Source organism: Lepidochelys kempii, chromosome 10 (assembly GCF_965140265.1).
Source record: "Lepidochelys kempii isolate rLepKem1 chromosome 10, rLepKem1.hap2, whole genome shotgun sequence".
NCBI classification, from domain to species: domain Eukaryota; kingdom Metazoa; phylum Chordata; order Testudines; family Cheloniidae; genus Lepidochelys; species Lepidochelys kempii.
In genome coordinates, this window is record NC_133265.1 from 20,574,903 (window position 1) to 20,601,901 (window position 26,999).

Sequence of the window (26,999 nt, forward strand, 5' to 3'; positions counted from 1 at the left end):
CCAATTTATTTGAGCATGAGCTTTCGTGAGCTACAGGTATTGTTTCATGATCTCTGTGTGTATATAAAGTCTGCTGCAGTTTCCACAGTATGCATCCGATGAAGTGAGCTGTAGCTCACGAAAGCTCATGCTCAAATAAATTGGTTAGTCTCTAAGGTGCCACAAGTCCTCCTTTTCTTTTTACCGGTTTTTGGGCATCCTTAGCAGCCCTCTGCTTCCCCAAACTGCTCTGAGCGGGGCGCCTAGGAACAGCCAGAGGCTGAACAGGGGGCTTCCCACAATGAGTGGGGCCGAGAGAGCCAGCCCTCGAGCTAGCCAGAGATCCGCCCACCAGGGGCGGGGCCATCGCAGGACCCCGCCGTGAGAGCGCCCTGCCGGAGGCAAGGCTGCGCTCAGCGCTCCCCCTTGGCGGTTGGGGAAGCGCACGCGGCGGGGGGAGGAGGGAATGTCGGGGCTGTCTCTCTCGCGTCGTCAGGCCTCCAGTATTTACCTTCCGGGTCGGCGGGGCTTCGGTTCCGGGGGCGGGGTGTCCGCTCTGCGTGTCCCCAGCCCGGCCTCGCTCTGTGGAGCTGTCTCAGCGGGAGCAGGGGGGCTAGCTGCAGTACCGGGGAGGGACCGGACTCCGGGCATCATGAGCGGTGAGTGCCCGCCCGAGCCCGCGGGGAGGGAGGCTCAGGCTGTGTTGCAGCGCCCGGCTGAGTCCCGGCCTCCCCCCTCCCGCTATCCCCACTCTCTGTGGCGCTGCCTGGCTGCTGGGGGTCATGGCGCGCCCCGTGCCAGCCGGTGCTAAGGGCCGGTTAGGCTGGCGGCTCCCGCTGGGGGCAGGCTGACGTGCCGGAGGGGTAACCTAGTCCCTGGGCACTGGAAAGGTGGCCCCTCCTACTTCGGATCCCTGAATGAGGCGCAGCTCCCCTCCTCCCCCTTCATGTTTATTGTGTGAAGCTCAGTCCTCTAGCAACGTGTGAAACCCCAGACCCTGCAGCGCTAACCCCGTGAGAGCCACCGGACTGTAAACACCTGTAAGGCCGACTGCTTTGAAATCAAAGTTGCCTGAACTGAGCAAAGTGCAGAAAGTAAACAGAGCATAAATAATGTAATATTCTTACTTAGTACACTGAGATGTGGTTAGTAACTTGAACAAAGAAGCATGTTTGCTGATGTGATTTTTTTTTTAAGTGACAATATGAAACCTCCATCTGCTATTCCTGAAATACACACACCAGTTCTGTATCTATTGTGTTTTTTTTTCTACCCTAAATTAACTGCAGGGTATTTAAGGTGAAGTGAGGCAAGATGGTGTTCACTGAATCTTAAGATTACAGCGAGAGAGGAAGAATTGTACAGTTTTGCCCAGGCCTCAGTTTTTCTTGAACTGACCATTTATCTAATAAATATTGGATCTAGGGCAATACTATCCTTGCAGGGGTGTGTGTGTGGGGGAAATCAGCATGGAGGCTAATTTCTGAGGTGGAGGGAAGGGTGGGTATTGGTCACACAAGTTGAAGTACCAGGACTGGTAGTAACAGTTAACAATAGTTCTCTTCAAATGGGATTTTACATGAGCAATACTTTAAATATAATTTTCAAAATGCAGATTGACACATTCTGCATTCAAATAGAGCAATAACTTAGTTGTAAAAATTGACTTGAAATAAGGCTTGTCAGAGTTGCTCATAAAACACAAATAGCATGCTGAGGGAAATCATCCCCCAACCCCGAGACTGTCCTTTTTTCTGCTGCAGTGAATTGGGAATTAGGTCCTGGGTTCTGTTCTAACTCTACTGCTAAAATGTTTAACCTCTGTTGATGAAAGATGCAATTTTAACATTTAAAGTATTAACTGAGGCAGCTAAACCCCATGTGGATTCATGAATTACATTGGCTATGAAAGAGAAACTATACAACAGATGAAAGTGAGAGCATCTTCCTAACATTTTCTCTGGGTATATGTGGCATTTGTATTTAGAAAAGTTATTTATCAAAATAATTTTGGCTTGAAAGGAGATGAAAAAGATGATCATAGACCCACAGGGAAAGTTATTAGTATTTTGTGAAATGCAGGTAACATTCAGACTTTCAAAACACAAAAAATCTTTTCTCAGATGTTCAGCTTCATTTCAAGTTTTGCCACTATATTCATTTATACTTCGAAACTACCCTGGTAACCTCAAGTGGCCTGCATCTGCTTTTTAGTTGTGGTTCCAGTCCTGCAGTGAGCTCAACCTGGATGTAGGATCAGGGCTTAAGTTGTTATTCGGTGGTAAGTCGTTGCACACTTAAGCAATGGAATTTCCTTTTACAGTTAAAAAGAACAGTTGACATTTCTACGTAAAACTTTGGAAGCTGTTTTATTAGCAGCAGTTTTGTCCATAGTTTGTTTATATATGATATTTCTTGTCACTATTTTTATGAATTACCAAATTTTTGTTTTTGAAGCCTTCATCTATTTTTTTTTACCAATAGAGAGACATGTATGGTGCAGGTAGAATTTTCTCTAAATTGAAATGTTTCTCAGCTATCCAGGACTAGATTATGCATAAAGCAACATTACTAAGGATGATAGGCCAAACGTTTGACCTGCCTTTATAAACTTGTAAATCTTGCCAAGATCTATATGAGTTTAACTAGACAATAAAGTGAAACATGTATTAATAGTTTTCCTCTGAAAAAAGTAGGGTTTATGGGAACATAAACTTGGGCGTCACGGAACAGAGCAACAGGAAAGAGAAAAAAGAAAAGGAGTCTCTAATGTGCCACAAGTACTAACACATTTATTTGAACACAAGCTGTCGTGAGCTACAGCTCACTTCATCGGATGCATGCAGTGGAAAATACAGTGGGGAGATTTTATATACACAGAGAACATGAAACAATGGGTGTTACTATACACACTGTAACGAGAGTGATCAGGTAAGGTGAGCTATTACCAGCAGGAGAGAGGGAAAAAAACCTCACACATAAAAAACATACACATTGTGAAGAGAGTGGTCACTTTGGATGGGCTATTACCAGCAGGAGAGTGAGTTTGTGTGTGGGGGGGTGGAGGGTGAGAAAACCTGGATTTGTGCTGGAAATGGCCCAACTTGATGATCACTTTAGATAAGCTATTACCAGCAGGACAGTGGGGTGGGAGGAGGTATTGTTTCATGGTCTCTGTGTGTATATAATGTCAGCTGCAGTTTCCATGGTATGCATCCGATGAAGTGAGCTGTAGCTCACGAAAGCTCATGCTCAAATAAATTGGTTAGTCTCTAAGGTGCCACAAGTACTCCTTTTCTTTTTGCGAATACAGACTAACACGGCTGTTACTCTGAAACCAAAAAACCAAAACCCCCCTTTTTTAGTTTTAATCAAGGTGGGCCATTTCCAGCAGTTGACAAGAACGTGTGAGGAACAGTGTGGTGGTGATGGGGGAATAAACATGGGGAAATAGTTTTACTTTGTGTAATGACCCATCCACTCCCAGTCTTTATTCAAACCTAATTTAATGGTGTCCAAGTTGCAAATTAATTCCAATTCAGCAGTCTCTTGTTGGAGTCTGTTTTTGAAGTTTTTTTGTTGAAGAATTGTAGCTCTTAGGTCTGTAATCGAGTTACCAGAGAGATTGAACTGTTCTCCGACTGGTTTTTGAATGTTATAATTCTTGACCTCTCATTTGTGTCCATTTATTCTTTTGCATAGTGTCAAGGTTCGTTCCCCACTCTGAACTGTATGTGGGGACCTGCATGAAAACCTCCTCAGCTTACTTTTACCAGCTTAGGTTAAAACTTCCCCAAGGTACAAACTATTTTACCTTTTGCCCTTGTACTTTATCGCTGCCACCACCAAACGTCTAACAGATATATAACCGGGAAAGAGCCTGGAAACGTTTGGAAACGTCTTTCCCCCCCAAAATCCTCCAAAACCCTATGCCCCCCTTCTTGGGGAAGGTTTGATAAAAATCCTCACCAATTTGCATAGGTGAACACAGACCCAAACCCTTGGATCTTAAGAACAATGAAAAAGCAATCAGATTCTTAAAAGAAGAATTTTAATCGAAGTAAAAGAATCACCTCTGTAAAATCAGGATGGTAAATACCTTCCAGTGTAATTAGATTCAAAACATAGAGAATCCCTCTAGGCAAAACCTTAAGTTACAAAAAGACAGAAAAAGAGGAATCTACATTCCATTCAGCACAGCTTATTTTCTCAGCCATTTAAAAAAAATAGAATCTAACGCATATCTAGCTAGATTACTTACTAAGTTCTAAGACTCCATTCCTGCTCTGGTCCCAGCAAAAGCATCACACAGACAGAGAGAGAGAGGTTTTGTTTCTCCCTCCCCCCAGCTTTTGAAAGTATCTTGTCTCCTCATTGGTCATTTTGGTCAGGTGCCAGCAAGGTTATCCTAGCTTCTTAACCCTTTAGAGATGAAAGGGTTTTTCCTCTGGCCAGGAGGGATTTTAAAGGTATTTACCCTTCCCTTTATATTTATGACACATAGAGACTGTCCAGTTTGGCCAATGTACATGGCAGAGGGGCATTGCTGGCACATGATGGCATATATCACATTGGTAGATGTGCAGGTGAACGAGCCTCTGATAGTGTGACTGATGTGATTAGGCCCTATGATGGTGTCCCCTGAATAGATATGTGGACACAGTTGGCAACGGGCTTTGTTGCAAGGATAGGTTCCTGGGTTAGTGTTTTTGTTGTGTGGTTGCTGGTGAGTATTTGCTTCAGGTTGGGAGGCTGTCTGTAAGCAAGGACTGGCCTGTCTCCTGAGATCTGTGAGAGTGATGGGTTGTCCTTCAGGATAGGTTGCAGATTCTTGATGATGCACTGGAGAGGTTTTAGTTGGGGGCTGAAGGTGATGGCTCGTGGCATTCTGTTATTTTCTTTGTTGGGCCTGTCCTGTAGTAGGTAACTTCTGGGTACTCTTCTGGCTCTGTCAATCTGTTTCTTCACTTCAGCAGGTGGGTATTGTAGTTGTAAGAAAGCTTGATAGAGATCTTGTATGTGTTTGTCTCTGTCTGAGGGGTTGGAGCAAATGCGGTTGTATCGTAGAGCTTGGCTGTAGACAATGGATCGTGTGGTGTGGTCTGGATGAAAGCTGGAGGCATGTAGGTAAGTATAGCGGTCAGTAGGTTTCCGGTATAGGGTGGTGTTTATGTGACCATCGCTTATTAGCACTGTAGTGTCCAGGAAGTGGACTGCTTGTGTGGACTGGTCCAGGCTGAGGTTGAGGTATGCTCAGATAAATTTGTTAGTCTCTCAGGTGCCACAAGTACTCCTTTTCTTTTTGTGGATACAGACTAACATGGGTGCTACTCTGAAACCTGTCACTATGCAAGGCACTGAATTTAGCCGTATGGAGTGGAAATCCATCAACTTCATGAAAAAACTTGTACAGATACATTTACAACACACACTTTGCTTCTCTACAAAAGAAAAAGGACACTAAACTATCTAAACTGCTGCATGCCACAAGGGACCACAGCAGTAGTTCCCTTAACCCATCCAGCAATATTGTTAATCTATCTAGCTATACTCTTAGCCCAGCTGAAGAATCTGTCCTATCTCGGGCCTCTCCTTCTGCCCCTCCACTCCCATGAACATGATACAGTTCTGTGGTGATCTAGAATCCTATTTTCGACGTCTCTGACTCAGGGAATATTTCCAACACACCTCTGAACAGCATACTAACCCACAGAGACCTTCCTACCAACACTACAAAAAGAAGGATTCTGGGTGGACTCCTCCTGAAGGTCGAAACAACAGACGGGACTTCTACATAGAGTGCTTCAACCGATGTGCACAGGCTGAAATTGTGGAAAAGCAGCATCACTTGCCCCATAACCTCAGCTCTGTAGAACCAAATGCCATTCACAGCCTCAGAAACAACTCTGACATCGTATTAAAAAAGGCTGACAAAGGAGGTGCTGTCGTCATGAATAGGTCAGAATATGAACAAGAGGCTGCTAGGCAGCTCTCCAACACCACATTCTACAAGCCATTACCCTCTGATCCCACTGAGGATTACCAAAAGAAACTACAGCATTTGCTCAAGAAACTCCCTGAAAAAGCACAAGAACAAATCGGCACAGATACACCCCTAGAGCCCCGAGCACGGGTATTCTGTCTGCTATCCAAGATCCATAAACCTGCAAATCCTGGACGCCCATCATCTCAGGCATTGGCACCCTGACAGCAGGATTGTCTGGCTATGTAGACTCCCTCCACAGGCCCTACGCTACCAGCTTCCTGAGGAAATTACAATCCATCGGTGATCTTCCTGAAAACACCATCCTGGCCACTATGGATGTAGAAGCCCTCTACACCAACATTCCATAAAAAGATGGACTACAAGCCATCAGGAACAGTATCCCTGATAATGTCACGGCAAATCTGGTGGCTGAACTTTGTGACTTTGTCCTCATCCATAACTACTTCGCATTTGGGGACAATGTATACCTTCAAATCAGCGGCACTGCTATGGGTACCGGCATGGCCCCACAGTATGCCAGCATTTTTATGGCTAACTTAGAACAACGCTTCCTCTGCTCTCGTCCCCTAATGCCCCCGCTCTACTTGCGCTACATTGATGACATCTTTGTCATCCGGACCCATAGAAAAGAGGCCCTTAAGGAATTCCTCCATGATTTCAACAATTTCCATCCCACCATCAATCTCAGCCTGGACCAGTCCACACAAGCAGTCCACTTCCTGGACACTACAGTGCTAATAAGCGATGGTCACATAAACACCACCCTATACCGGAAACCTACTGACCGCTATACTTACCTACATGCCTCCAGCTTTCATCCAGACCACACCACACGATCCATTGTCTACAGCCAAGCTCTACGATACAACCGCATTTGCTCCAACCCCTCAGACAGAGACAAACACATACAAGATCTCTATCAAGCTTTCTTACAACTACAATACCCACCTGCTGAAGTGAAGAAACAGATTGACAGAGCCAGAAGAGTACCCAGAAGTTACCTACTACAGGACAGGCCCAACAAAGAAAATAACAGAATGCCACTAGCCATCACCTTCAGCCCCCAACTAAAACCTCTCCAGTGCATCATCAAGAATCTGCAACCTATCCTGAAGGACAACCCATCACTCTCACAGATCTCAGGAGACAGGCCAGTCCTTGCTTACAGACAGCCTCCCAACCTGAAGCAAATACTCACCAGCAACCACACAACAAATGCTGGAAATGGCCCACCTGTTGATCACTTTAGATAAGCTATTACCAGCAGGACAGTGGGGTGGGAGGAGGTATTGTTTCATGATTTCTGTGTGTATATAAAGTCTGCTGCAGTTTCCACGGTAAACATCTGATGAAGTGAGCTGTAGCTCACGAAAGCTCATGCTCAAATAAATTGGTTAGTCTCTAAGGTGCCACAAGTACTCCTTTTCTTTTTGCGAATACAGACTAACACGGCTGTTCCTCTGAAACAACAAAAACACTAACCCAGGAACCTATCCTTGCAACAAAGCCCGTTGCCAACTGTGTCCACATATCTATTCAGGGGACACTATCATAGGGCCTAATCACATCAGTCACACTATCAGAGGCTCGTTCACCTGCACATCTACCAATGTGATATATGCCATCATGTGCCAGCAATGCCCCTCTGCCATGTACATTGGCCAAACCGGACAGTCTCTACATAAAAGAATAAATGGACACAAATGAGAGGTCAAGAATTATAACATTCAAAAACCAGTCGGAGAACAGTTCAATCTCTCTGGTCACTCGAATACAGACCTAAAAGTTGCAATTCTTCAACAAAAAAACTTCAAAAGCAGACTCCGAGAGACTGCTGAATTGGAATTAATTTGCAAACTGGACACCATTACATTAGGTTTGAATAAAGACTAGGAGTGATGTGTCATTACACAAAGTAAAACTATTTCCCCATGTTTTTTGCCCCCCGCCTACTGTTCCTTACACGTTCTTATCAACTGCTGGAAGTGGCCCACCTTGATTATCACTACAAAAGGTTTTTTGTTTTTTTGTCCCCCCCACTGGTAATAGCTCACCTTACCTGATCACTCTCGTTACAGTGTGTATGGTAACACCCATTGTTTCATGTTCTCTGTGTATATAAAATCTCCCCACTGTATTTTCCACTGCATGCATCCGATGAAGTGAGCTGTAGCTCACGAAAGCTTATGCTCAAATAAACTTGTTAGTCGCTAAGGTACCACAAGTACTCCTTTTCTTTTTGTGGATATAGACTACCACGGCTGCTACCCAGGAAAGAGAAAGTATGCATCATATTCACATCTCTCTTTAGGTAGAGAATTAGGCAAACTCAAATGTAATCTGTTTCAACTATGTCCCTTTTTGAGGCTGGGACACTATCATTTATTGTCAGACACTAGCATATACTTTTAGAGTTTATAATATAATAGATAAATGATTAAGGACAAAAGTTTTAACTGACTTGTTTAATGCATGTGAATTTTTTTATTCATCTTTAGTTTTAAGACTAAGATTTTTGACTAGGAATAGTGCAAAATCTTAGTCTTAAAACAAAAAGATGAATAGGACAATTTGCGTGAATTAAACAAGTCAGTTAAAACTTTGGTCCTTAATCATTTTTCTATGATATTACGAACTCTAAAAGTATAAATGTTAGTGTGTGAGAACCAGGAATTGCCTTCGACCACTGTTTTTCAAATTGAAATGCAAATATGGTACAAAAGTTAAAAAACTAATTAGACTGGCAAGTTTATTAGTTGTATTAATCTGTTGCCTTCGTAACACAGACTGAGTATTTTAAGGTGTGACTTTTTAGATAATGTCCTTTTAACAGAATGTGGAACTGTACTGATACTTGTATGAAATACTGCCTGATAGATATTTCCTGTAAGTTTATATCTACTTTATTAATAGTCATGATCTACTCTTACATGCTAGAATATTTTTTTGTGGGTGAGATGACAACCCCAACTAATATAGACATGAACTATATTCAGTATTATAGCATTTTGGACTTGCCATGTACAGTACTGAATAGCTAAAACTGTCAGGGGCTGTCACACAAATAACTAATTCACTACATTTGCTGACTGTAATTACCAAACTTTGCATATTGGAGTTTGCACACTGTGGAATTTCTTAGGTTATTGTGTAACAGAACCCAGTTTTATTAACCGAATGAGAGAGATGTATTCAGGTGAATTGGAGGGTCTTCAATATAAATGATTCATATCAGGGGACAGAACCTAATTTTAGATGTGGAGGTGGTTTGATAAAGGGGGCTTTGGCTAAACTAGGTTCTGGGTGTGTGTGTGTATGTATATTTGGACTGCTCAAATGTCAACCTTAAAATCTATCTATCTATAATATTTTACTTTTTCATTGTAACTTCAGACTTGAATAATGTTCACATTTAAATGCTAACCCATTGCTAAAAAGGCTAATAAAAGTAATATAAAGTATACATATATTTTTAGGGTTGGCATTTGAGTGGTCAAAAAATAACTGGTCAAATATTTTAAAGCATTAATTTTTAGAGTAGTAACACAAAAGCGTAAGATGTTAGCCTTAGATATTTATGCCTAATTACAAAAAACAAGTTACTTACTGAGTTGTTTCAACTCAGAAGAATATGAAACACAATGAAATGAATCTTTAAAAAATGAAAGAAATAATTACTTTTATTCTTTTTAGCAATGGGTTAGCATTTAAATGTGAACATTATTCAAGACTGAACAGTTACAATGAAAAAGTAAAATGAAATTAAACAGAAATAAAATACATAGCAACTCTGAGAGTCCTTTTTAAAGGCACTTATGCTTGATAGGTGCATGTTTTCTCTGTTGGGGGAGGAGGCTTAATGACTGAATGCTCCTCTTTCTCCCCCACTCTTTTCTGAGTTAATTTCTGTAAATTTGTCTAGTCAGTTTAGATTTAAGCTTTTTGAGGCAGGGATCATGTCTTTTAACTTGTTTAATGTGTTTTGTAAACTGCCATGTACAGTGATGGCCAGGTATACAAATAACGATACAGATATAGACATATATTGTTTGTTCTAGAGATTCCAATCAGTTAAGATGCTCAGCTTTCAATTAGTTCACCTTTTTCCAAACAGTTGGCATTAGCATATGTGAAAATGAATGATCAATACATTTAAGTAGGCTTGCTAACAGATGGCACCATGATGCAACTTACCTTTCTGATTGTCATCTACATAGGGCATTCTTGGTGGAATATCGGACAGTATTTGATCCTGGTCAAATAATAGGTGGTCAATTGTCTGGTTTGGCAAGCCTAATTTTTTTTTTTACCATTACAAGACACTGTAGGTGAAATGATACAACAGATTTACTATGCTTCTAATGTAAACTTAGTCTTAATGCCGACAAAGTCTTTAACTTGTCACTTATTCAAGATGATTTTATGTGCTTGGGTAGTGCAGCGAAGAAGTGTTTTTGCCTTTAACTTCCTGAAACTGACTCAAATCCTGACCTGGGTTACAAGGAAACAGGAACCTGAAGAGTCTAATTTTAAGCACTATTTGTGTACCACAGCCTTCGCTGTGATTGTCTTTGCATAAGAGAGGATGAGCACTCAAATAGTATCAGTATGGCCTGACAAGAATTAGGTGTATTGACAGAGCTAGGTACTAAAGCTTTCTGTAGTATGGCTAATTCAAGGCAGCACCATTGAACACTAAATTCAAATACAATTTTTAAAAGCTGATCTTTGTTCGTATCTGAATTTAATCTTATTTTCTGCATATGTAGTGGTTAGGTGTATTAGGATGAATTAAAGGACACAGTCAGTTTAAAAATCATGCTTCTGTCTGAGTTATTATAACTACAGTTGCTACAAATAGTTCTTAAGATCACTGTAACTTATACGGATTAATTGAAAACTTTTTTTTTCCACTTGCAAAATCAGTCAGTTTCTGTTCATGTGTGTTTGGATCTTTCTCATACAATACAGAGAGTAAAAACCTTTTAAAAATAGAAAAGTAAAACCACCAGAAATGGGGGGCAACTCAGAGGCAGGTGCAATACCTGAAACTAATTTTAACTCATTTTTTAAAACTAATAACTTTTAAAAGGAAGGAGTCTCTTCATGCTTTTCTTAGTTTTTGCTTCTTTAAACTCATATGTTCATTGTCATTTTTAGAGTTCTGCATGGACTTCCTTTTTTTAACATAATAATCTAAATATAACTTTTCTTCCCCCCAGTGTGACATATTTAATGTGAAAAAACCTAGTAATATATATGGTGCTGCAAGTTTACTGCTATTTGAATTTGCATGGGAGCAGTTCAGACATCCAGCTTTATGACTGGGCATCACAATAACTTTAGCTGTGTGTAAATTGTGAAATGGAATGCAGTAGATACCTCCTAATTGGTACCCCCTTGTGAGTGGGTGCCTGAATGGGCCACACTGAGGATGCTATATCCAGGGCAGACTACAAGGAATAGGGCAGACAGTCCACCAGACTGGTTGTTTATTCTTTTAGATTCACCACGCCTGTAACAAAGCAACTTCTGTAATACCACACTGGTTACCAAGAAGCCAAATACAGTCCCCTTTAACTGTTCCAGCTCTTGACCTCTATCTAGATAGCCAAGTGTAATACAGTGAGTGGTTACTGAAAACCAGATTTACCATATTTTAGGTCCACCAGTCCGAAAGGACCGACACTGATCCCCAAGTCAACATGAGTTTTAGATCTTACCCAATAATCATGCATATGCCAATCCTTTAGTAAGTAAAACTTAAGGTTTTAATGATAAAAGGAAAAAGAAGGAAGAGAGTTGCAGTCTTTAAGAGATCAGTATACATACAGATATTTGAAAAGTCCTTAGGTCAGTTTCATAGCAGAGACTGTGAGGCTGCTGATTTATAAAAAGTCTTTATGGAATTAATTAAAAAAGTTATAGTCCAATAGTTAGTCCAGGTGTAGAGTTTGTTCAGATTCTTCCATTAGAATTCCAGGGTAAATCCAGAGTAAACCTGGAGACCTCAGTCTTGTTACTTGGACTGTGCCTGTCAAAATTTAAGCAGACCTGAGATAAAAAGGATCAGGCCTGGGCTTTTTCTTCATAGTCTGCTGGCAAGCTGATAAGCCTTTTGATAACAATTGCCACAGCAAGACCTTTCCTGTATGAAGAATAAGCAGTGTATATTGTTGCTTTGAAGCTGATCTTCAATTTCCTATGAATATACAGGAAACCTGTGTTCATTCATATAAGGCAATTAGCCATTCAAACGATCAAGGCAGTTCATAATAGCATAGATAATTGAGCTGAATACAATGCAAATAACATTAGGGTGCTACTGTAGACAATAATACCTCAGAACTAACTGATTCCTCCTAGAAATCTTTGAAAAATATTTTGGACCTCTTTATGTCCTCAGATACAGTTGTGAGACTCCATTAGAAGGGAGTAGTAATTATGCATGCGTATCTTGTATGCATGTTGTTTTCAAGGTCAGCTATTCATTCCTGTTGTTGACTCCTCGCTTGAAGTCCTAATCCACCTCTCATCACACTGTTCTCCACAGCAGCCAATTGTGTTGCTATGAATGGAGAATTAGGACTTCAAGTGAGATAATTAGGGCCTGATCTACTAAAAACAACAATGTTACTGTTATCATACAACTATCCCTAGTATCTTTTTAAAAGAAGAAAAATTTAATATAGATAAAATTGCCTTTCAGTTGTGTTTTTTAAAGACTTATCAAGAGGTATACCCATTAGGACTTTAAAGGATCATAACAGTTAACTGAGGCTTGTAATACTATTTTGTGTTTATATATTACATTTAATATGCTGCTTTAAAGAGAATCAGGGTAAAATATATAGTTCTAAAAATATTACTAGCTACTAATCTTATAAAAGATGAAAAATGTTTTTTATTTTTTACACTTTACTCTGCTTGGATAATGAAACTAGACTGACTAGTCTCACTCTGAATCTCTTGTACTGTGAGTTGCTGATACATTTTAAAAATTATTGGGGAATTTTTTTTTAATTTAGCTTTTTGTAAACCCCTTTTTCTTACAAAATATACACGTCAAACATGACAATATCATAGTTTTTCTGACTATGAAACAGAAATTTTTTTTAAATTGTACTGATCAAACTGCTGAAAACTATCCATAGTTTATAACATTGTTCTTGTTGGAATCATCCGAACTCCTCATCTAAACTTCTCAAGAAAATTATTAGCAACAGCCGTGTGCAGTCATGGTTGAGACTAATACAGTTTTAACTGTAGTGTGGACTCAGCTTTAATTTCAAATCCATACTATGGTTGTATGCTGACTTGCTGGTATCACACCATTCAGTTTTTTAGCAGAGTCTGCACGACAGTGATAAACTTAATCTGGTATGTTCTACGTATTTATGAATTTCTGTTTTGCCTATCAATTTGGTATCTAGGTGATCAAAGGTTTATGTTAATGGATATAATGGTGGCAGAGTGGTATGGATTTGAAAATTGACACATGCGTTGTACCTTGAAGAAAACCTTCCTCCACATAATTAATATTATAAAACTTGTTTCCATTTGAATGAAAGCTGCTTACCTTGTGAAATTCCTACAAACTCTCATTCTGAAATAGCCTGGGACTGCTGACTTTAAGATAAGCATCTCATTGTATTTTCCCTGTTACCTTGAAAGAGAAGGGAATATTGAAGAAATGAGTCTGAGGCAACATGGGGAATGCATGTGTTTAATTGGTGGTTTTGATTATGGCTGGATTTTACTAAGAGTGTACTCTCACTGGCATGTTTTTCTTGTACAGATTTGTAAGTGATTTTGATTATTTGTGGCACACTTAGACCTGCAGATACTTACTCCCTAAAAATATAAATAAAACGATAGTACAATATGACTTAATTCAGCGAAGTTGGAATCTCTGATAAAAATTTTTAGGACTGGAATAATAATGATTATACAGGTCATGGCTGATGTGCATTGGCATCACTGTCTGATGAAGCCTGCACAGTGTACTAAATTAGCTGTACTAAATTTGACTCTAGCCAGAGCTACTGGTATCACCTTCATGTGCACAGAGTTCTTAAAAAAAAAATCTCGAAATGATTGCACAACTTGATTCAAACTTCAAAATCTAAAGTTAACTCTCGGTAAATTGATAATGGAAAATGGCAGTGGTTTCCAAATGAGCACCACTGAGCTCTTATATAATTAGATAATAGTAATTTAGGTAATAAAATATACTTGTTTTTTTTTACTCTGGATTCACATCTGGTGCAGGCATCCTGTGTTTTCTGGAGTCCAGCTCTTGCTGCTACTCTGAAACCTGTCATTATGCAAGGCACTGAATTTAGCCATATGGAGTGGAAATCCACTGCATGCATCCAATGAAGTGAGCTGTAGCTCACGAAAGCTTATGCTCAAATAAATTTGTTAGTCTTTAAGGTGACACAAGTACTCCTTTTCTTTTTGCGGATTCAGACTAACACAGCTGCTACTCTGAAATCTGCAGGAGAGGAGCAGCTTCCATGGAATGAATTGTGGTCAGTTTTAATCTCTTCTCCTGCTTGGGTAAATTGGAGGTGCTTTGTGCAGGAATAGTACACATATGAGATTGTGTAATAGGTGCTCCAGGGTGATGGGCTGCAAGAAGAAGAGAGAAATGTTTTCCACCCCTTATACCTTCTCCAGTTCTTCAATGTTGTCTGGGTAATAGGTTTTGCTAGGTGATGAGGGAAATTTATTCAAGTAGAATTCTGATATGGAGGTCAGAGTTTTATATGAATCTGAATATCCTTTGCAGGGAGGAGGAGGAAGAACAACAAGAAGAAGAAAAGTGTGGGCACAGAATGGTCTAACTTAGGGCCCAGAGAGATAAGGTGGTGAAGTAATATCTTTTGGACCAACTTCCGTTGGTCAGAGAGATGAGCTTTTGAGCTTACAAAGCTCTTCTTCAGGTCTGTGTAAGCTTAAAAGCTTCTTTCTCTCCTCAACGGAAGTTGGTCCAGTAAAAGATATTACCTCACCCACCTTGTCTATCTAACATTCTGGAACCAGTACAGCTACAACAACACTACGTATAACTCAACGTCTGACATATTAGGAGTAGTGGCAGATAAGTGTAGGAAGTCCTTTTAAAAACCTGAGAGAAGACTAGATTAACAGTGCACAGTGACTTAGCCTAATTAAACAGCAAGCTTTATGTGCAGCCAGACATGTTTATAAAAGATTTTCCAACCAAGCAAGGTGTGAAAGCTGACACTGCATACTGAAATTATTTAGATTAAAAAGTTAAATGTTGTGGCCTGTGCATTAATGTTTACGTGTAGTGGCTTGCTTACTAATTAACTTTACCTGATTGGCATTAATCAAGAGAAGACTATGTTAATACTGTTCTTAATATTTTAAGAACTGTAGAGTAATTTTTATTGATTCCACAAAAAGAATAACTTATTAAAATCAGACTGACTGACTGATCATCTACCATTGTTTCTGCATATTAAATAAAGGGTATCTAAAAAAACAAAACAAAAAGGTCTAATCTTGCATCCTCTTACTCAGAGAAGTACTTCCGTTAACCTCAGTGAGATGACTAGTACATGTGAGGAAAGTTTTCCAGAATTGGGACTAGTATATTTTTGTTAAAATAATAGAGCTGTGTTGAATTTTAGGATCAAAGAACAATGACACCAAAAGACAATTTCTTCTAGAGCGGCTACTGGATGCAGTTAAACAGGTAAGAAATCAAAACAATAAATACAAGTTTGCCCCAATTCTAAAAATCTTTCTGCAGTATATAAATGCTGAGTTGACGTTTCTGTCAAGAGCTGCTATTATTCTTCCCTCCCCTCTTCAATAGATGGAGGGGGAAACTTACTGTTCTTAAGAAGTTCTCTCAGGCCTTGACTTCTCTAGGAAAAAAGGTGTGTTAGCTAATGTATTAAAATCGCAGAGCAAACAAGGCAAGTTATAGTTGTAACACATGTTTACTAGTTGAGGTAAACCCTAGCAGGGAGCCTGGGATTTACCTTGACCAGTTAAGATGCTGTTAAAACTACAGTTTACCTGTCTACAGTAGGATTTTAACATCATTCTATCTACAGAGTTAAAAAATGCAGTCTCCCTGCCCAATGTAGACATGGTGTTATGTTCACTCAAAAGTTATAAACCCAGAACTTGGTAGATTTTTAAGGCTAGAAGGGACTATTGCGATCAACTTATGTAGCAGGATTGTGGGTAGAATGTGAAGAGAAGTTTGGGGTTCTGTATGGAGTTCTGCTTCTGTGATCCATGTTTGTGCATAGTGGTCCAGTGGAGAATTCTGCCCTAATTCTGTAACTGAATGTCAAAACTCTTGAGACCGTGTTACAAGAAAATATATGCAAAAAAGTTAAATAATTAATAGCTTAACTCGGAAATTTTTTGAGAAATCTCTGATAACTTTAAAAAAAATGTGTGGAAGTTTTCGGAAGTTTAGAATAAAAAAAATTCTAAGTTGGTTACATTAATAAAAAAATCTAGGAACATGCAATGCTTTTGATATCCGGGTTGCCAAATATGACAGATTTTCATTTAGCAGCTAAAAGATAGAAAGGTTTGATAATGCACTGTGTGCTGGTGGTGGAGATAGTGGTAAACCGTATACATTAGTAACATATTTACTTTGAGTTCAGGTATATGTTGATTTTTTTTCTATTTCAAATGTTGCTTGCCTCTCTTATCCCATAAGGTTAAATAGAGACAATGCAGGTATGATGCACTTTTTCTTCCCCATCCCAAGTTCAAAATTATTATTGTTTGTGAGTATCTGTGCAATCCTGGATATAGTGCTTGCTTCTGTGAGTAGACGTAGCACTACTCACTGAAGTACATACTGTTCCTGGAAGCAATAAGTGTGTGCAGATTTAAGCCTGAACTAGTAATTGGATTTAGAAATGGAGACCATCATCATCTTAGTGAAACAGGTTTTGGATTCTTGATCCTCCAGACAAGTTAACAGAGAAGTTACTTGACTTATTAAAAGTATTTTAAAATAACTTTTAAAGTCTGTATTTTCAGAATGTTTCTTTGGTGAAAAACAGAACTTTATTTATGCTGAGTCAGTGAACATCTTTTTTTGGTTTGTTTTTAAAAATTAAAATTAGAGCATTTAAGGATTTTCAGTTTCTTAACACTCGTGTTATTTAAACTTATTCATTACAGTGTCAAATCCGATTTGGAGGAAGAAAAGAAATTGCTTCAGATTCTGATAGCAGGTAAAAAGCTTTAGGGAGCATGTCTAAATTTATATATCATTATTACATAGGCTATATAATAAAAAGATATTTGGCCCACTTCAAAACATGCTTGTTTATGTAACTGCTGATACGAGAAACTCTTGGTTGCCTTCTTCATATTGGTGCACATGAATCATATTCCAGACAAAGGGGATTCTTAGGTGTTTGCAGGATTAAGGCAAAATGCTGAATTCCAAAGTCTGGATATAAGTAAAAAAGAACTTTATTTGTTACCCCAATACTTCTGTTTTTAAAATGACTATATAATATTTATATAGATGTCTTAAATCTAGCCCTGTTCTGTTACGGGTTTCCTATTTTAACCAATTAAAAATGAACATATGAAAACCGAAGGTTTTTTTTCTTACTCCCGATGTTCTTTAGCTGCAAAAAGCATTTTCTCCCTAATCCTCTCTCCCTGCCACAAACTGCCTCCTCTTAATTGTAGAAATGCCAATTGAAAATTGTCATTTAGTTTCTGTTGTCATTTAGGTTCCCGTTGGTCAACTAGGTTATAGTGTTGAGTAACAGGTTGATAGTGTAACTAATTATTAGGGCTGCTGTCTTTTTAGTGAAAGCCAGCAGAGACCAGTTGAAAGATTCTGATCGTCTACCAGAACGTACATTAAACTCCACTGCTGCCTGTCCTAAATTCTTAAACCAACTCCCATTTCAGTTCTGTAAACTAACCTTGAACTTAGTTAAGCTGCCTTTGGAGAAAAGTACCTAGACTAGAGGTGGAAATGGCAGCTACTTCTTCCTTATTCACTCAGCTGCCTTTTCAAGGTAGTTTGTCATCCATTGACCAGTTTCTTATAAACTACACTGCTTACCTAGATTTTTTTCCCCATAGAAAGTGAATTAAAATGGCAACTGTGAATTGTTAATTCTTTTTTTTATTGTGTATATTATATCTCTCCCCCACCCTTTGTATGTTGCTTGTCTTACTGTGAAAGCTTCTAGAGGCAGGGACTGTCTTCCTGAGTGTGAACTGTAATGTTAAAATAGAAGTAGTTATTTCCAGATTCAGAGCAAAAACTTCTGATCCAAACTACTACTTTTTGCAACATTGCTCTATTTCTGAAACAATTTGTCAAGAATTAGAAGTTTGGGTATTCCTTTTAGGATTGATATGTTGACAAGCATGGACATTTGGGATTTAAAAAGCCTAATGCTAAGCCAAAAAATGACATGGTTTACTCATAAATGTCTCTTGAATCAGGCAGAATGCTCATCTTGCTCAGTCGTGTTATTTGGCTGTAGTTAGGCAGCTTAAGTCTTAATTAAACAGGAAGTGAAAATTTTACATGTAGAGATTTCTGATCACATATTTTTCCAGTGTGATTTGGAGCTATGCTCAATGGTTGAGAATATTTTTGGAGGAGAGAATAAGTCACACTTAGGGCTTATTTACTCTACAAAATTAGGTTGACTGAAATTAGGTTGACCTACAGCCACGTCAGCAATTACATTTGCTGTTGGTGTCCACACTGCCCTCCTTCTGCCAGTGGTGCACGTTCTCATCAGGTGTGCTTGTACCAACTGACAGTCAGAGTGTAGGGCTCACAGCTGTCTATTTCACAGCTGGAACCCCCAGGCCCACAGGGCTGACTGCCTACCAGCAGTGAAATAGACATTCTGGTCAGTTTATTGGCTGCTGCTATTTCAAATTTTGTCTCTGGCTCTGGCTGTCAGCCCTGGGGTTGCGGGGTGGAGGGTTCCAATTGTGAGCTTGGCGCCTGGCTGACAGCCAACAAACAATGTAAGTAATGCAGAGTCTACATGGACACTGCATCAGTCTAACTACATCAATCTAAGTGCTACACCTTTCGCGGAGGTGAGTTTTATTAATTTGATGAAGTGGGTGACTTACATCAGCGGGAGTACCATTGTAATGTAGACACTGACGGAGTTAGGTCGACATAAGCTGCCTTATGTCACCTTAAGTCTGAAGTGTAGCCCAGGCCTTATGTGGGTTGCAAATTTTACGAGATTTACTAATTTCAGTGATGTTCTTTCATCTTTTTTTATAGCTGGATTTTTTAATTGTTCACAGTTCTCCAGTGTCCAGTAAACAAAGGGCCATTTTGTTGTTGGTTTGTTCTGTATAGATTCTTATATCACATGCATCATGGTGATAGTATCTGTTATCTACACACAAAATACACATGACTGAAACACTTTTAGTTTCCAGTGGCTATTATTTTTCATATAATTTTGCTTTTTCTATAGATTGCTATAAGAATTTATTACTCCAGCATGAAAAATGTTTCCATTTCATTTTGGGAGACATAATTCAGTTTCTCATAGTAATATTCACCCCCCAGCTCCCATTGGCCATGGTCAGTGCTCCTAGGTGGAGGAACGGCCACAGGGGCTCCATGCACTGCCCCCATCCCATCCCACCCCACCCCAATACTGACTCTGCAGCTCCCATTGGCTGGGGACCATGGCCAAAGGAAGCTGCGGTGATGGCGCCTGCGGGTGGAGGCAGCGTGCAGTGCTGCCTGGCCGCTCCTCCACCTAGGAGCGTTGACCTTGGCCAATGCGAGCTGCAGGGCGGTGCCTGCGGGTGGAGGCAGTGCGCAGAGCCACCTGGCTGTGCCTCTCCGGACATGTTGCTGCTTGCAGGGAGCTGCCCGAGGTGAGCGCTGCCCGGATCTGGTACGCCAAAACCCCTCACGCACTCCACCCCCCTTCCCCGAGCCCCCTCCCATACCCAAACTCTCTCCCAGAGCCCACAGCCCCTCCTGCGCCCCAGCCCTAAGCTTCTTCATGCACCCAAACTCCCTCCCTTTTAGTTAACCGGAATTTTTGACTTACTGGCACCTCCCAGTCCCCCAACATGCCAGATAACAAAGCTTTTGGTGTATTTGTTATGACATATTCAGAAAAGGAGTACAGTGGACTATGGCTTAATTTTAAAAAATAAGTTAAATTTACTAAAATACCAAGTAGTAAGGTTGACATAAATTTTTTAAAAAAGTCTAAATTACTTTCTAGGCAGATTTTGCTTCATTTTACAATGCCTAAAATGGTTGAGGAGCATCAATATACATTTTTATGTTATCATTTTCTTAGTCAGGTTTGCAGTGCAGATTGTGTTGAATAATTTAAGTTTTTAAGATAATTACAGAAAACTTGAAATCTAAAATTTCAGCCGCTATCAAGGTGTAGACATAAGTGAAGGTATATGCATGTTACTCTGACAAGTTTTGTGTAGCTTGCTTTTTGTCATCAAAATTGAGCTTTTTCATGTGTCGTGGGTTTGACGCTGTTCCAGTTGCACAAATGAAAATAAGCTTTGCGTATGATGTATTACAATACATCTGAAAAACAGCAAAAGTGTCACTAACAAACAGGTAAAATTGCCTAGAACTTGTATATGCACATTGTCAGCATATTCCAGCAAATCATCAAATAGTTGTAAATTTTGAACTTTATCTGTTTAAAATATAATTGTATTATGTACAGAGGAGCTGAAATGAATGGGATCTAAAAAACACTCCAACATGTAAAGATCAATTTCTAAATTGACTGTTAACTTTTTGTAACAAGCAGTTTCCTGTGGCTCTGTATAGTTACTGTAACCTAGTGGATATGAATAGGTTTATAGAGCTTTCACATAATAAAGAGATTACCGTAAATCAGCGGTTCTCAAACTTCAATGCACTGCGACCCCCTTCTGACAACAGAAATCACTGCACGACCCCCAGAGGGGGGACCCAAGCCTGAGCCCGCCCAAGCTCTACTGCCCTGGGCAAGGGGGACTGTAACCTTAGCCCTGCTGAAGCCCCCTGGCGTCTGATGTATAAGGGAACTGCATGTACCTGCACATTCTGCATTTATTCCAGATGTCTAAATCCACTGAATCTAAACATAATTGATTGTTTTTATTCTTTTCAGATTGTCTTTAATTAATTAATCATGTATTGTGTTGCAGAGTTACTTGCCTGTGTGCTCAGTTTGAAGCTGTACTACAGCATGGTTTGAAGAGGAGCCGAGGATTAGCATTAACAGCAGCAGCAATCAAACAGGCGGCAGGTTTCTCCAGCAAAACAGAAACAGGTAGTGCACTGTTCCAAACTGACCTATTGAAAAATGTCAAAATACTATCCTTGTTATGTGTAAGCAATCGACGTAACCTCTCGTTTTTGGGTTTAAGAAAACAAACCAGGCTCTAAGCTATTTTTAATGTACTTAACTGAACTCTCATTACAAAATAAAGATGCTTGTTAATTCACTCTTATGTAGTATGTTGTACATATTTATGTTGAAGAGTGTTTAATATTTGAATATCTAAAAATGGGTTTAAAAATCCAAGATGCTGTTAATACTAGTTTAGTATATGCTGGAATTTATTTTCTTAAAGTGATTGTAAATAGCAGTATAAACTCTCTGACTTTTTTTTCACAGTTTAGTTTCATTTTCACAGCAGTTTTAGCCCAAAATTTCTTATGCTACTTTCAGGAGTCCTCAGTCCATACAATTCTATGATAAGAACTTTCCAAGGCACTTCTATTTGGTAACAGTTGATATTGCTAAACATTATATAATTGTAATGTTGCTTTTGTAATGGTATTGTTCCATTATTAACCCTATTTTATTCTGTTTTTAATTTTCAAAATTTATGGCAGTGGGCATGAGATAGTAAGTCTTGATAGGAATTTTAAAAGCAAAACTTATGCTGCTTGTATTGGGTAGAGTTTTATCTACCGTTTTTTATTTTTGTGGTCAAAATACTTTCTTTTTTTAGTGAACACTTTGCTTTTGTGTTGGGCTCTGTTTCCTTTCTGCTCCTCTTCTCTTCACTCCCCCATGTTTATTTATCCACACTTTGTGTTTAAAAAGTTCAGCTTCATGATGTCTCCTTTGCTTGGCCTCCAGTGGTCTGTTTGTCTTCCCTTCCTCATCTAAGAGATAACAGTTTTAAGGTATTATAAGTAAGGCTGCGAGTCTGTCATGGAAGTCACAGATTCTGTGACTTTCCGGGACCTCCGTGAGTTCTGCAGGGGCCAGTGTGATTAGCCCGGGGGCCACCTGAGCAGTTCGGGCAGCCCCTGGGCCAGCTGCACTGACTGCTGCTGGGGCAATCTCGGGCCACAACATCCATCAGCATGGAGTTGCCGTGTGGGACAGGGTGAGGGCTCTGGTTGGTGCTTACGTTGGGGGAGCTCCCCGGAAGCTGCAACATGTTCCTAGGTGGATGCACGGCCAGACCGCTCTGCGCAATGCCTCCGCCTATAGGCACCGTCCCCGCAGCTCCCATTGGCCGTGGTTCCCAGCCAATGGGAGCTGTAGAGCGGGTGCTCGGGGCGGGGGCAGCGTGTGGAGCCACACACCCCCCGTTCACGCCTCTGTCTAGGGGCTGCAGAGACAGCCGCTTCTGGGAGCCGTGCAGAGCCCAGTAGGGAGCCCGTCAGCCTCTCCGAGCAGCAGCTGGGGTCCTGGGCCACGTACCCCTGCTCCAGAACACCTGCGTAGCTTCCCTGGGCCTCCCCCTGCCCCAGAGTACCCAAGTTTTAGTCAGGGGTATACAGTAGAAGTCATGGATACGTCACGGCGGGAATTTTTGTTTACTGTCCGTGACTTTTACTAAAAATACCTGTGACTAAAACGTAGCCTTAATTATAAGGGACCATAATCTTCAGGCTTCTGAAAATCACTCAACTATAACAAATGTTAAAGTAATATACTTTGACATTTAATCCTTCTATATGGTGGAATTTATTATACTTACTGTGACCTCCACCTACAGTTTCCATAATACTGTTATGTGGCATATTACAAATACAGTTAACTGCAATAAGAACTTGTAGTTTAATCTTATTTTTTTCTCATCGTTTAGTTAATGCGGTTTTTGTTCTTGTTGGTCATTGGTAGTTTCTTCAGTGGATAGCCTCCCCAGCCTCCAATTTACAGTCTCATCCATTTGTTCAGCAGCTGTTCTGCCCTCTCCTAATCCAAGATCTTGTATTCTACCATTACCTATTACTGCTCCTGGTGATCTCAATACTTTGCCATTTAAATGCATTCCTATATTCCTCACTATTATTGGGGCCCTACCAAATTTGCGGCCATGAAAAACGCATCACGGACCATGAAATCTGGTCTTTTGTGGGCTTTTACCCTATACTGTATAAATTTCACTGGGGAGACCAGCGTCTCTCAAACTGGGGGTCCTGACCCAAAAGAGAGGTGCGGGGGGATCACAAGGTTATTGGGTGTGGGGGGGAGGACACGGTATTGCCATCTTTCTGCGCTGACTTCAGAACTGCGCAGCTGGAGAGCAACGGCTGTTGGCTGGGTGGCCAGCTCTGAAAGCAGCTCCCCACCCGCAGCAACGCAGAAATAAGGGTGGGAATACCATACGATGCCACCCTTACTTCTGCGCTGCTGCTGGAACGGCACTGCCTTCAGAGCTGAGCTCCTGGCCAGCAGCCTCCACTCTCCAGCTGCTCAGCTCTGAAGGCAGCGCCGCCAGCAGCACAGAAGTAAGGATAGCAGTACTGCAACCTCCCATACAATAACCTTGTGACATCTCCCCCCCTTACAACTCCTTTTTGGGTCAGGACCCCTACAATTACAGCACCGTGAAATTTCAGGTTTAAATGGCTGAAATCATGAAATTTATGATGTTTAAAATCCTATGACTGTGACATTGAGCAAAGTGGACCATGAATTTAGTAGGGTCCTAACTATTACGCTCCAGTGCTCAGTGCATGGTTGGTGGTAAAATCAGAAGCTTGTGAGGTTCCTTGGTCCATCTTTGAACTTTCTTAATCTTAAAATTCTGAGATATCCATCCACATTACCTAGGTCAGCGAAATTGTTCCCAAGCTTCCGTGTGCTCATATAACCGTTTTAAAAAAAAAGCGTTTTACTTGGCTGCCTGTCAGTAATATGAGATTATTTTTCTACTCAGAGGAGAGGAGGGAAAGTATCTATCTTTTTTTGGCTGCATAGAAAACCATAATAATGAGTAACATGTGGAAGCTCAGTCAAGAGTGAGAACGTGGATGTGGTACAGCAGGCAAATTTAACAACACCGAATAGTTACTGAAGAGAACATATTATCAATATGTCTGTGACTATTTGCAAGTAAACTTAATTTTCTGAATGATTGTGCATCTCCAAAACAGGTACAAATGTAATTTAATACTGTTACTACTTCCAGGAAAATGATTCTGACCTGGTTTGTATTCAGGGTGGCAATAACACAAAGGAATAGATGAACGCTGTGATTAATATGTCTGAATGCTACATTTCTGCTGCATAAATGTGGCTATAGCAGCAATCTTTGGCAGTAAAAAAGTTAGACAACTCAGCTGAACTTAATGGACGCAAATTTTATGACAAAATGTGATCCAGAATGGCTATAAATCATCTACAGTGCTGCTTTTTATATCAGTGCTGATATTTTAATATTCTGTTTTATTTTTATTCATATTAACTACAAACTGAGTATTTTACCAAAGATACGCTTTGAAAAAGAGCAGCCTTTTTGAGTGGATCTTTAAAAATCCTGTGGTACTTAAAAATTCATATAAAATATTATATCTTTGTTTTTTGTAAGCAAGATTCTGAAAAAAACATTTTTACTCTTTGAGAGTGAATGTGGTTTTCATGGCTGTAGCAATATGTAGTCCTGAAAGGCATGTGCAATTGTTACAGGTCCCTTCTTCCTCAGTAGTGTCGCAACTCTATCTCTAGTTTGATGTTCCTTTATTCTTGTGTTCTCTTGGATTGAAATAACAATACAGGACTTCATTCTGGTATCTGTTAGAGTCCTTTAGCATAAAGGGTCTGCACTCCCTGTAGGGTTTGTTTGAAAAATGGGTAGAAGAGTATTTTGAGAAGATTGAAAATATTTGGAGAGAATTCCTCCTCTTTCCTGTACCCCCATTACACTTCTGTTAACAGAATGGTCTTAACAGAAGCAGAGGTTAGGTGACGGTTTCTCTCTTCTCCCTGCTCATTAGAACTCTTCTGCTCTTGCCCCTTGTTAGTGGTACTCTTGTGCCTGTGTGTTTTACCTTTCTTTGTTGCATCATTTCCCCCTATGTCGTTCAGGTATAATATACTGGTATAGATTGTTCCATTACCTTGGCTGCCCCAGGATTATACTAATAAATCATAACCCAGGGACCCATTCTTGAAAGCTGCATAATCTATTTTATAGATGGTAAACCATGGCACAGAAGTTGAGTGGCTTTCTTAAAATCATTTGAAGAGCCAGTGACAGACCTAGGGACTATAACTTGAAAATACAAACAACTTATGCCTGTAAACCATGAATGATGTGGAGAAAGTGACTAATGAAGTGTTGTTTATCCTTTCACATAACACAAAAACCAAGGGTCACCCAATGAAATTAGTAGGCAGCTGGTTGAAAACAAAAGGAAGTACTTCTTCACACAGCGCACAGTCAGCTTGTGGAACTCATTGCCAGGATATGTTGTGAAGACCAAAACTATAATTTGGTTAAAAAAAGAACTCGATAAGTTAGTGGAGGATAGGTCCATTAATGGCTATTAGCCAGGATGGTCAGGAATGCAACCCCATGCTGTGGATGTCCCTAGCCTCTGACTGCCAGAGGCTGGGAGTGGATCACTGGGGATGGATCACTCAATGATTGCCTATTCCCTCTGAAGCACCTGGCATTGGCCACTGTCGGAAGAGAGGATACTGGGCTAGATGGACCATTGGTCTGACCCAGTATGGCCATTCTACTTCTGGGGGAATTCTGCGCCACTGCGCAATGCAGAATTTGCACAGAATTACTGTTCTGCGCAGAATTTCTTTTTCCCTGCAGAATTGGCACTGCAATTTTTTTGCATCTTTTTCCCTGCTGGCTGCCACTAGGGGTTGCTGGATCCAGCAGAGCCCAGCTTTCTAGCTTTCAAATGGAAGGCACTACCAGGGGGAGAGGGAGGAGGAGCTGGAGGGTTCCCAGCAGCTACAGTTCCCAGCACATTCTGAAGGAAGGAGGTGGTGTTCAGGAATCTCAGTACAAGCCTGTGACCCAGCATTACGCAGTTTCTCCCTCTGGATCTCTGGGCACTGTGGGGAGGAGGTTTGGGGGTGACCTACAACTGGGCTCTGAGGAGGGGGAGATTGTGGGTCTTTGGGTGCGTGGGTGCCCGCAGTTGGGCTCTGGGGTTGTGGATATCTGGGCTGAGGGATGCCCCACGGCTGAGCTCTGTGGGGGGAAGGTATGGGTGTCTGGTACCCCTGGCTTGGCTCTGGGTGGGAGGGGGCAGAGAAACAGGAACTGTGTTGTCATAGGGGTTTCTTTAACTCTCTACTCCTGGGGGAATTTTTGTTATCTTTATTGTTACAGACACAGTTGCTGACAGGTATTTTGAAATAAATTACCAAAATAATTGAAACTTGTGCAATTATATAGTGTTATTTTGACAAATAAAATATGCATTATTTTGCAGAATTTTAAAATATTGCGTGCAGAATTTTTAATTTTTCATTGCAGGATTCCCTCAAGAGTGCCATTCTTATATTCTTAAACATTTTTTCTTCTTTACAGCATGCCATCTTATTTTATTATTGGCAGTGATTACCCTCCCTACTGTGTCTTATGATTCATAATGCAGAAAACTTCTGTGATAACCATCATCATTTTCTGTATATGTTTATAAAAAGAATGATTAATTTATATCAGTGGGGGGGAGAGGAATTCAAATATTAGTATCTAATCAAACGATCAATTAAAAACAGCAAAATTTTGC

At 40.3% G+C, this 26,999-nt stretch overlaps 1 protein-coding gene across 1 annotated transcript in view; it reads left to right on the forward strand.

Annotated features, from left to right (window-relative positions):
* The first annotated feature begins 488 nt into the window (after positions 1 to 488).
* Positions 489 to 26,999, forward strand: part of SNX29 (sorting nexin 29) — a 451,551-nt gene continuing 425,040 nt past the window's right edge. The window contains 5 exon segments of the mRNA XM_073362374.1: positions 489 to 638; positions 14,459 to 14,520; positions 15,649 to 15,713; positions 17,180 to 17,232; positions 21,197 to 21,321. Coding sequence (XP_073218475.1) covers positions 14,511 to 14,520; positions 15,649 to 15,713; positions 17,180 to 17,232; positions 21,197 to 21,321 — 253 coding nt within the window. The 5' untranslated portion in view covers positions 489 to 638; positions 14,459 to 14,510.